The 12488-nt window shown below is 38.1% G+C and overlaps 1 protein-coding gene across 1 annotated transcript; it reads left to right on the forward strand.

Annotated features, from left to right (window-relative positions):
• The first annotated feature begins 452 nt into the window (after positions 1–452).
• Positions 453–11756, forward strand: LOC311292251 (GTPase IMAP family member 8-like). The gene is made up of 3 exons (XM_084411866.1): positions 453–642; positions 8214–8822; positions 10633–11756. The coding sequence occupies exons 1-3, from the start codon at positions 510–512 to the stop codon at positions 11418–11420; spliced, it is 1530 nt and encodes a 509-aa protein (XP_084267992.1). The 5' UTR covers positions 453–509; the 3' UTR covers positions 11421–11756.
• Positions 11757–12488: the final 732 nt, after the last annotated feature.

The raw sequence follows: 12488 nt of genomic DNA on the forward strand, positions 1-12488 counted from the left end.
AATCTAAAATAAACAATATCTAAATATGTTCTAGTAACACGTGTTCTTGTGTTTAAGGAGGTGTAGGTGCCACCAGACAACAGAAGCTGAACTTGGTGCTGTGTGGAAGTGATGAAACACTGAAGAACTCTGTTTCGAAACTTATAAGAGAGAAGAATGACGTGGAGCTTCATGGTCATGTGATCAGTCTGGTGGAGCTTCCAGCTCTTATTCAGCTCTCAGAGGAGGAAGTGATGCGTCAGACTCTCCGCTGTGTGTCTCTCTGTGATCCTGGAGTTCATGTTTTCCTCCTCATTATTCCGGATGCTTCACTCAATAATGAAGGCAAAGCAGAAATGGAGAAGATCCAGAGGATCTTCAGCTCAAGAATCAACAGACACAGCATGATCCTCATAATGCAGAATTCAGAGCATCAGACAGCAGAACTCAATGAAGAAACACAGTCTGTCATTGAGAGTTTTGGAGGACAACATCTTTTCTTTGGTCCCACCACACAAGTGTCCACACTGATGGAGAAGGTTGAGTGGATGCTGGAAGAAAACAGAGGAGAGTTTTTCTCCACAGAGACATTTCTGGAGGCACAGATGAAAAAACTGCTGAAATATGAAGAGATGAAAAAGAAGACACATTTACAGTCACAAGGTAATGACCAGAAAATCAGTTTAAAGGGATACTCCACTTTTTTCGGAAATATGCTCATTTTACAACTCCCCCAGAGTTAAACAGATGAGTTTTACCGTTTTAGAATCCATTCAGCCGAACTCCGGGTCTGACGGTACCACTTTTAGCATAGCTTAGCATAGATCATTGATTCAGACGAGTCCAGTAGCATTTCTTTCAAAATGACCAAAGAGTTTCAATATTTTTCCTATTTAAAACTTGACTCTTCTGTAGTTAAACCGTGTACTAAGATCGACGGAAAATGAAAAGTTGCGATTTTCTAAGCCTATATGGCTAGGAACTACTCTCATTCCGGCGTAATAATCAAGGAACTGTGCGGCCGTACCATGAGTGCAGCAGGCGTAGTGATATGACGCAGCGCCTGAAAATAGGTCTAATAGGTTAGACAAACTTAGTCCCGGTCACGTTGGAAGAAGTTACCGAGCTGGGGACTATTTTTAGGCGCTGCGTCATATCACTACGCCTGCTGCACTCATGGTACGGCCGCACAGTTCCTTGATTATTACGCTGGAATGAGAGTAGTTCCTAGCCATATAGGCTTAGAAAATCGCAACTTTTCATTTTCCGTCGATCTTAGTACACGGTTTAACTACAGAAGAGTCAAGTTTTAAATAGGAAAAATATTGAAACTCTTTGGTCATTTTGAAAGAAATGCTACTGGACTCGTCTGAATCAATGATCTATGCTAAGCTATGCTAAAAGTGGTACCGTCAGACCCGGAGTTCGGCTGAATGGATTCTAAAACGGTAAAACTCAACTGTTTAACTCTGGGGGAGTTGTAAAATGAGCATATTTCCGAAAAAAGTGGAGTATCCCTTTAAGTCTTAATCAGTGAAGCTAGAAAAAACAAAAAAACCTTTAAATTCTAAATCCGTGTATCATTCGTTCAGTCGTTTTTTTTTAAATTTAATATTGAAAGTAGAAAAATTAGAAAACTACGGAAGAGGATTAGGGCCAAGCAATAATAAAAAAATAAAACCATCTCGAGATTAAAGTCGTTATAATGCAAAATTAAACTCGTTAAATTTCGAGAAAAAAAGTCGAAATACAATCTTGAGAATAAACTCATCAAATATCGAGAATAAAGTCGTTGTGTTTCGAGAAAAAAACTCGTTAAATTTCGAGAAAAAAGTCTAAATACAATCTTGAGAATAAACTCATTACATTTCGAGAAATAAAGTCGTTGTGTTTCGAGAAAAAAAGTCGAAATGAAATGTAGAGAATAACGCATTCGATCAGTGTTCATTGCATAGCCCGATAGAGGACATGGCAGAGTTGGATCACTAGTCAAGCTATATTTTAGACTTTCTTTCAGTAACAAAGAAATACTATCAACTTTAGCTAATTATGACAGAATAATAATTAGCATACTAACTTACTAGTATATGTTAATAATTAACATACTAACACTAAAGAGAATTTGCAAGCGGCTAGGTCTTTTTAATAATAATAATAATAATAATAATACCTTTTATTTATGGGCGCCTTTCAGGGCACTCAAGGACACCTTATATAGAACAATGCAATAAGTACAAAACATACAAAACACATTGATGCTACACATCATACAATCATTTCATTAAAAGCTATTCTAAAAAGATACGTTTTTATCTGAACTTTAAAACTGGAAATTGAATCCATTTGGCGAATGTGCAAGGGTAATGCATTCCACAGCTTAGGCGCCACACAACTAAAAGCTCTACCACCAAAGGAACTCATCTTAAAGTTTGGCACAGACAATAAGTCAATAATATTGAGGTGCCAGGTTATGAAGTGCTTTAAATGTAAGGAGTAATATTTTATAATGTACACGAAAATGAACAGGAAGCCAATGTAGATGGTAAAGAATTGGAGTTATGTGTTCAAAAGAACGTGTATGAGTTACAATTCTGGCTGATGAATTCTGTATTAACTGTAGTCTGTGAAGTTGTTTTTTCGGAATCTCAAATAAAAGGGAATTACAATAATGAAGCCTAGATGTAACCAAGGCATGAATGAGAACTTCAGTACAGTGTTGAGAAAGTGAAGAACGAAGTCTAGTAATATTACGCAAGTGAAAAGATGCAGTACATGAAATATTATTAATATGGGAACTAAAAGAAAGCAAACCATCAAAAATAACGCCAAGACTTTTCACCTGGCTAGAAAAGTTAACCGGGCAATTATCAATGAGCAAGGAAAGATTGAGCTTTAGATAAAGCAGACCTAGATCCAACAAGAAGGGCTTCAGTTTTACCTGTATTTAACTTAAAAAAAATTTGGCTCCAAAACGCGATAAACGCCATTTAAAAAAAAATTGAGTTCCCACAAAAATCAGTATTGAAAAGTCCATTTTAAATTTTACGTAAAATGCGATATCCGCCGTGTTATTCTGTCATGTTTTCTCCCTTTCTTTGCAAACCGGGACAAACGCCAGTCTCCTTTCTCTGCAGAATGCGATAAATCCGCTCAACCAATCACAGCGCACCATTCCACGCATTGTAAACAGTAACGGCGGCGCTCTGAATACACCCGGCATCCGAGTTTTTCCTATCTACTTTATACTTTTTGATCAACAATCAAACAAATATATCATTTTGACGGCATTGATGAACCTGTGGTGGTTTCTGCGGTAGGGAAGAATCGTAAGCCATCGAAATCTAATCATTTACGTGAGGAGATTAAGAAAACGAGGCACGCGGGAGGAGGAAAAATGCCAGGCTGTTGCTTGTTCTCACACGACAGCATCAAACTTCAGTCACGCTGACACGTTGACCCCAGGGGATCTTTTGAAAAACTTTCAATTGTTTTACTCAAAGTCAACGAAAACCGAGCAGGACCAAGCCATTTTACAGATGATGCTAGCTATGGCTGATTGAATGTATTTTTAATCCAGTGCAAGATATTGACCGAGTTCAGAGGCTGTCATATGTGGATCAACTTATTATGACCACCGCTAGCATAGCTAGCGAAAGCGGTCATATAGGGATTGTCAACTTTTTTTTTTCTTTTTTTTGTCATCTACTGAATTTTTCGTCAACGATACCAGGGACACCGAAACACCGGGGAACATGAAATTTGGTGGGCATGTAGCCCCACTAGACTTTTACGGAAAAATTTCGTTTGGTCCCCGGGGGCCACCCCCCCCCCCCCCCCCCCCGCGCTGGGCCCCCCCAAACCCAAAAAATTCAGTTTTTCCTAAATAACTACCTGAACCGTGGCTCCGAGGATGAAGAAATTTGTATGGTATGTTGGTCTTAAGGGCCCACATCAACCTAGCCCATAATCACTCATTTGTGATTTGCACCCCTCCCATAAAAAATGAAAATGCAATATTATTCTGCTTTAATCGCCCCTATCTTCAGTGGAGATGTTCAGAACTGCACCATATTTCATGTGTATGATTAACTTGACATCCTCTGGGGGTATGCTAAGTTTCGTAGAATTTCATCCATGGGGGGGTATAAAATAAATTCATTTATGTGCACATTTAGTGACTGTACACTCATCGGCCTGTAAATGGTGGTGTTGAGCGAAGGGTTGCTGGTTTAGGATGATACTGTCACTAAGGTTGCCAACTGTCCCGAATTAGGCGGGACGTCCCGTATTTTGGGCCTAATTTATTTGTCCCGTGCGTGACCTCCCGTGTCCCGTTTTTTGACAAGCTGATAAACCACTGACTGATACAACAGCAACAGCAGCAGTGCTGACCACGACACTTGAGAATGATCACCGACACCTGTCATCATCCAATCACAGCTTTTTTTAATCACTGTTTTGAGACAAATCATTGTTTGATTTGCGAACATCCTCTGCCGTCTGGTCGCTTCCGCTTCAAGCCGGACTCGTCTCGTGCTAACGGTAATTTCCTTTCACTGTCCACGTTTTGATTTCGGCTAATCAATTTTGGCGAATGCAAACAACGTGATTATTGTTCATGAGTCTAACATCCAGCCACGCAAGAAAACATGTAATCTACCTGAGGGAATAATATGCTCAAAAAACATTTCTGATTATTATTAATGTTTTAAAGCTTTTAGAAAGTACATAGAAAGCTTTTGTAACATTATCTTAACTGTCACTTTTGATTAATGTAATGCATCCTTGCTGAATAAAAGTAGGCAATTATTTTCTTTATTTTTTTTCCCAAAAAATAATCTTACTAACCCCAAACTTTTGAACTGTAAGCCGCCTAGTGTATAATGTTAAAAAAGCTTTCTATTTTAGATAAATGCTGTTATTTTGAACTATGGTTTGTTTGTAATGTGACTTTTTTCATGTATGACATTAAAATTATTTTTAGAATTAAATACATAAATAGGTTAAGCAATACAAATGTGTTTATGTCTGATAACCTTTTAAACACAAACTTAACTGCAGACACTGAAATGACGTACACTGTGTGATACAGTACAAATATTTTGAGTGTCCCTCATTTTCCTATAAATAACCACGATTGTCCCGCATTTTCCTTTTCTGAAGTTGGCAACCCTAACTGTCACACACACACATGCAGGAATACAAACAAACGCAAGCATGCACACACACTGACATCCACACACTGACATCCACACACCCATACACACACATACAAATCCACATGCACAGACACACACACACAAACACACACGCGCACACACATGTACGCACGCATACATACACGCACAGACACACACACACAGACACACACATACACAAACACACACACATACACACACACACAGACAGACATGCACATACTACTACTTTTTTTAGGTATATACATAAACACGCAATACAGCCAAATTGCTCCACGTCATTTATTTTTGTGGAAAGCCAGTGCAGGCCTGAGCGGCGGTCATATTTTGTACCACCATGCGGTACATCTAGTTTTGTTGTGTATTTTCAACAGTTTCAATATGAAAAATAACTTTTATATTGATTCAATGGATTAATTGCATTTTGAAAAAAAAGTGTCATTGAATTTTTTTTGCTATTATAACCTAAAGATGCTATGTGAAAGTTTGAAACAGAATATAGTGGTTTTCATCTTGCCACATTCTTGGTAAAGAAAACACATTTTTACTCAAATTAATCAAAATGGATTTATCGCGTTTTGGAACCAAACTCTTCATATTAACATCCTGCTAACATTTAGTAAGGTTAGAAGGGGGATGAGAAGCATTTGGTCTTGTGGATATGTATACTTGTGTGTCGTCGGCGTAGAAATGAAAATAAATACCATAGAAACAAAAAATGTAACCAATTAAATAATAAATAAAAGCGGACCCAAAACTGACCCCTGTGGAACGCCATGAGTGACCGAGACAGGCTCTGATTGAGCAGTCTTAATCTGTACAAACTGTTTCCTGTCACATAGATAAGACGAAAACCAAAGTAAAACGTTATTAGCTACTCCAATGCAGGCCAATATTTCGAGTAATACTGAATGACTAATAGTGTCAAAGGCAGCACTAATATCTAAAAGAATAAGAATAGACAGGAAACCAGAATCAGCAGCCAAGAGAAGAAATAATCAATCCAATTTGCGCGATGTACTCACTGTTGTCCAACATGAAATGACAACCAGTGGACAAATGCAATTGTTGGGAACTTTTTTATTCCTTCATCAAAGCAAAAACCAGGAGACTTGAGATGTATCTTATAAGCAGAAGAGATTTATTCTTCCAAGTAGTCTGTAGTTCATCATCATCAAGACTAACTCAAGACAGTTGCCTTGCAAATTTATAGACATTTAGGGGGAGGGATTTACATTGAGGTTGAACAAAGCATGCAAATTAAGTATACAGGTTTAGGTAAAACACCCTAGACTGAATGTCTGGCCAATCCTAATTTAATCAGCATAACAGTCTATTGCATTGCAAATTGCAAAGACGAATCATTCGTGTGCTAATCCCATCAGTCTGAGTGATACTGGGACTCAAAGAGCCATTAAAGACAAAAGGTGTGTCTTGGGGCTACTGGCTCGAGCCATTAACGACAAAAGGTGACTTATAATAGAGAAAACAGGTCTGGCAGAAACTGTTGATACCATTATCCTAACCTAACCTTAAAATGCTAACTTCAATACACTCAACTTTTACTGTTGTAAACTAAATTAAACATTTAATAAATTTGTAATCCAACACAAGGTTATCGCTGGCTTCACTATATGCGCAATTCATCAAGGTTTCGTGGTTTCCATATACCACAGGATACCATAAGACGCATTATTAAACTCAATGTAACGACTGTAACCATCTATACAGCAATTAATGACAATGCCGTACGGTTTTAATTTATCATATCTGTCCATATGCCAGAGTGCATTTGGGCTGGCATCTTCTCAAGCGTCTCCTTCGTCGAAATTCCACACCTTGAGGATCAACAAGTTTAATAATGCGTCTTATTGTATCCTGGGAAACTACGAAACCTCGATGAATTGCGCGTAGGTGAAATCACGTAAGGTCTAAAATATAGCTTGACTAGTGATCCAACTCTGCCATGTCCTCTATCGGGCTATGCAATGAACACTGATCAATGCGTTATTCTCTACAATTCATTTTGACTTTTTTTTCTCGAAACACAACGACTTTATTCTCGAAATTTAATGAGTTAATTCTCACGATTGTATTTCAACTTTTTTTCTCAAAATTTAACGAGTTTAATTTCGCATTATAACGACTTTAATCTCGAGATGGTTTTTATTATTTTTATTATTGCTTGGCTAAATCCTCTTCCGTAGAAAACAGTTCCTTTTTCGTTATAATTTTTTTTTCCGAAAAACAACTATTCAGCTTGATTTTTCATTTTTCGTTCTGAGGTAGAAAAATGAATAAACAGCTTGAATATTCGATTTCTACACGTGGGCGGGAATGAAACGCCCCTTTCCTCTGATTTGTCAGCCGAAGATCAAACTGTTGCGTCATCAGTTCTTCCTCAGTTCCCCACAGCAGAATAAGAGTCCTCCCCTGCTGCAGCTGATGTGTGGATTATTAACGCGTTTATCTACATTTCATCTTTTTCTCATCAAACAACCAGACTAACGAATGAAAAAGCGCAGACATATAATGGCCATTAAACAAAATAAACAAATATGAAAACATCAAATATACACAAACAGACACTTCAAATAATATTGTCAAATGACTTCACTTTATAAATATACTTCCTATACATAAATTAAAGAAAAGGAATTGAAATAGTCCTTGGAGTCCCCCGGGGCAGAAACTGTAATGGTTGCGGCCCGATCATTGGCTGGAACTGTACATATACATCCGAAGTTTCCGCCCGAACCCCTTGTAGACGTGCACCAGCTCACAGGACTTCACATAACAAACAAGCAAACCAAAACAGAACAGTAAGAATAAACTCAGCAAAATAAACGTTAAAGAGTGTGTGCGCACTTAAGTTTATTAAACCAAAATAATTTTGTTGTGACTTCTTTACTGTAAACAAAATTTCATTGAATAAAAAAGGCAAACTGACCTGACCCTGCCTCAACCAACATCCGCCACATATTGTAAACTGTTCCAAGTGTGTTACTGTATTTATTTTGTGTTATTTCTTTCTAGGCTGTGTAACAGAAATGGAGGGAGCAAATATAATGTTCAATAAGCATTTAAATGTAGTTCTACTGGGAAAAACAAGAGCTGGGAAGAGTGCATCAGGAAACACAATACTGGGACGACAAGCTTTCATATCAGAGAAAAGCTCCATGTCTGTCACACAAGATGTTGCTGTTGAATCTGGAACTGTTGATGGGTTTCCAGTCACTGTTTATGACACACCAGGATTATTTAACACACACATGAGTGATGAAGAGATTCAGCAGATGATAAATGAAAAGGTTTTTCAGAGATGTGAATCAGGTCTCTGTGTGTTTCTGCTGGTCATCAAAGCTGACAGATTCACTGAAGAAGAGAGAAAAACTGTGGAGAAGATTGAGGAGCTGTTAGGACAAAAACGTTTGGAGAAAACCTGGATTCTCTTCACTGGAGGAGATGAACTGGAGGAAGAAAACATGACAATAAAAGAGTTCATTACTGAGTCTGAACCACTGAAGAACCTCGTTCAGAAATGTGATCGGAGATATCATGTGTTCAACAACAAGAAGAGAGGACATACTGTACAAGTTAAAATGCTTCTAACAAAAATACTAAGGACATACGTTGACACAATGGGTGAGTTTTTTACAACAACTACATTTTAGATATTCTTTAACTACTTTTTAACTGTCATTCACGGGATTTTCCGGCTATCCGTGTTCTCACTTTAGAGGGCGCTATTACACTATTACGCATCTCCTGAATCAGCTCACAGTGGCGGAGCCAGACGGGTGTTCAGGGTGGACCTGGACACCCCTGACATCTCAATAGCCACACGGGTACCACCACAAAATGTAATTCGCTACTGGCAATTTTTTATTTTTTATTACATCTTACAAAAAGAAGCATTTATTTTATTCTTGAACACGATGCGTCTGATGTTGCAGCATTGTGATCTCCTCCAGTGTGCATTCTAGGTTATGAAGCATTCAGCGCAAGACTACGCAATTTACACTGTTCTCACGCTCTCACGCCGCTCTCAGACCACCTCCTTCAGGTATTCTCGGGTTCGGTACCCCAGTGCGCACCCGAGTCCGCATGACACCGTTCACATTAGTGATTTTTCATGCGAACCGTCCCCCGTTCAGAACTAAACTGCCAGTGTGAGATGTGACAGATCGATGTAACGCCTCATCTCAAGCTGCTCATGAACAGATCATCTCTTCTTTACTAGTTAGTCAGTTACATCATGAAATAAACATGAATGAACATCAGAAATAATATTGAAAGATACAGTACGAATTACTGGAATTAATCATGTATCATGTAATGGCTTAATCAGTGTTTCAACCGCGGAAAGACATCAATAAAACAGCTTGTAAACAGCCATGTTACATTTATGTCCATAAAGTGTTAGTGAGAATGAACGTACTCCATAGAGGTTCCCTGTATAGTTTAGAGCATTATTTGAAAGATTTTTTTTTTTTTTCTTAAAGGCAGGGTAGGTAGGATTTATTAAAAATTAAAGATCCAAATTTGTTAAAACTTTCTATATATATCAATACATAATTAAAATGTAAGAACTCTGAAAAAAAGAGTATAAAAATCAAGTGACTCTAGACCGTTTAATCTGTATTAAACACAGCTCATTATTTCGATTCGGGACGAATCAAAGGATTGGCTTAGGCGACTGTCACTCTCTCGCAACCATGGCAACCACCCTTTTGCCACACAGCACCTGCCCACTTGCGCGCGACCGTTTGATTTGAGGAGTGCGAGAGGCACGGAACCTGATCACACCTCCGTCCAGTAGATGGCGGTAATGCACTATGTTTGCAAGCTGCCAATAAAATCTATCGAAGAAGAAGAAGAAGGCACTGAACCTAGGAATACCAAAACAATGGCAGAGAAAGAGCAATCTAAATTTACAGTACCGGCATATGCAGTTAGTGAAGGCAAACCAGGCAAAAAAATGCCCCTTCCCCTCCGCTTGTCTCAGGTAAATAATGCGTCCTCTAGCTCAGCGGTCGGAGTCGCGCGTTCATGTGTTTTGGGGGCGTGGCTTTGGAAGAAGCACAGAAATGAGGGGGTGGAGTGAATGGAAATAATGAGATGTCTTTAAAACAGTCGTGAGAGGTCTACAGACACTCGATTTTGATACTTTCTTTTTCAGAGTACTTACATTTTAATTATGTATTGATATGTACATAAAGTTTAAACAAATTTGAAAAATAGAATTTTTAGACCATTTCTACCTACCCTGCCTTTAAGAAAAATAAACAACATTTTCTGGCAGCCATGGAAGTTTGGTGAAATTCATGAAAAATGCTGATGCTGGCTGGAAGAGTTAATAAAAATTCATTACAATGAGTGAGTGTTGTGGTAATAAATGTAATGGTATTGCTTTTTATTTTGTTATTTATTTTGTTTCTTTATTATGCAATAGAAGGTGCAGAGACACTGAAGCAGATTCCACTGAAGAGAAAAATACCAAAGTATTTTGGACCAGACACTTCTGTCTCCAGTCTCTCATCCAGACGGATTGTTCTTCTGGGTAAAAGTGCTGCCGGGAAGAGTGCATCTGGAAACACAATACTGGGACAGAAAGAGTTTATATCCATAAGGAGTACAACATCAGTAACCAGTGAATCCTCAGAGAAACACGCCACTGTTTCAGGCAGATCTGTGTCTGTAGTTGATACTCCTGGATTCTTTCACACAGAGATGAACTCTGATGAGTCAATGGTGAAGATGATGAGAGGCGTTTATATATCCAGTCCTGGACCGCACGCTTTTCTCTTTGTGTTCAGAGTAAATGACAGAGTCACAGAACAGGAGCAGCAGATTCCTCAGATCATTGAGATATTGTTTGGTGAAGAAGTGTTAAAATACTCCATTATTCTCTTCACTCATGGAGATCAGCTAGAAGGAGAGTCTGTAGAGAAACTCATTCAGCAGAACAGTAGATTTAGAGATCTAGTTGATCAGTGTGGAGGCAGATTTCACGTCTTCAACAATAGAGATGTGAATAACAGAGATCAGGTGAATGATCTACTGCAGAAGATTGACACAATGATAGAGCAGAATGGAGGAGGACACTACAGTAATCAGATGCTTGAAGAAGCTCAGAGACTCAGACGAGAGGAAGAAGAGAAGAGACAGAGAGAGGAGGAAGAGGAGAGACAGAGAGAGGAAGAAGAACAGAAACCAAGTTACAGATGTGTCTGTAGTTGATACTCCTGGAGAGATAGTGAGAAGTGTTTATTTAGCCTTAATTTTTCCTCAATGTTTTCGGAATAAATTTCAGCTCATGGAGACCATAGAAAACCTCATTGAGGTGAACAATAGATTAAGGAACACAATAAAGACAATAGAGATGTGAATAACAGAGATCAGGAGAATGATCTACTGAAGAAGATTGACACAATGATAGAGCAGAATAGAGGAGGACACTACAGTAATCAGATGATTGAAATATCTTGAAAGTAACTTGAATTGTATATTAATAGTAAGAAATTATAATATGTAAATTAATTCTGTAGTATTTCAGCATGGTCTTGTGTGCCCAGATGTTTCATACATTATTATGCATTTGTAACGTGATATTCTGTAATATAATAAAACAATTTTTACTCAGATCAGTTTTTCATGCATCTGTTAATCTATTAGGCAACATTATTAATCTAATAAGCACATTAATACACAGTCAGTATTTACATTGACATTTTGATTCTCCTGTCTGGGTTTATTTTGTGATTGGTTGACTGTACATCTTCATTGTTACCCTTGATCTTCATCAACGCCTCTTGAATAATCTGCCTTGCTCATGACCTTTGCCTATCTGACATTGATACTGTATTCTTTCCTTTAAGTTTGATGGATGTTTGTGACTCCTGAGTTTCTCCTTTTAGTTTTACTTTCACCTTTATTTGGCAGGACAGGAGAGAACTGACTGGAGGTTTATACTCAGTTTGCAGCTATTTTACATTTACTGTATTGTTTTATCATTTGGTTTTATTTTAGCTGGCACAAGTCTTGTTTTCCCTGTCTCTTTATCATCATTGCATCCTTTTTGCATCAGGTTTCTAGGACTATTATTTATACTTCAAAGCAATTTAAAGGGTTACTTCACCCAAAAATAGAAATTCTGTCAGTAATTACTCACCCTCATGTTGTTCCAACCCCGTAAGACTTTCGTTCATCTTCAGAACACAAATTAAGATATTTTTGATGAAATCTGAGAGCTGTCTCACTCCTCCATAGGCTTCTTAAGGGACTGAAACTTGCTGGCCCAGAATTAAA

The sequence above is a fragment of the Rutilus rutilus genome (genome assembly GCF_951802725.1).
Source record: "Rutilus rutilus genome assembly, chromosome: 1".
Lineage (NCBI taxonomy): Eukaryota > Metazoa > Chordata > Actinopteri > Cypriniformes > Leuciscidae > Rutilus > Rutilus rutilus.

Bases quoted from the DNA above. Each gene is read 5' to 3' on its own strand.
- LOC311292251 (XM_084411866.1), top strand. From the start codon at position 510: ATGGAGAAGGTTGAGTGGATGCTGGAAGAAAACAGAGGAGAGTTTTTC. The intron at 643-8,213 runs GTAATGACCAGA...ATTTCTTTCTAG, and splicing joins GACACATTTACAGTCACAAG to GCTGTGTAACAGAAATGGAG. The intron at 8,823-10,632 runs GTGAGTTTTTTA...ATTATGCAATAG, and splicing joins GACATACGTTGACACAATGG to AAGGTGCAGAGACACTGAAG.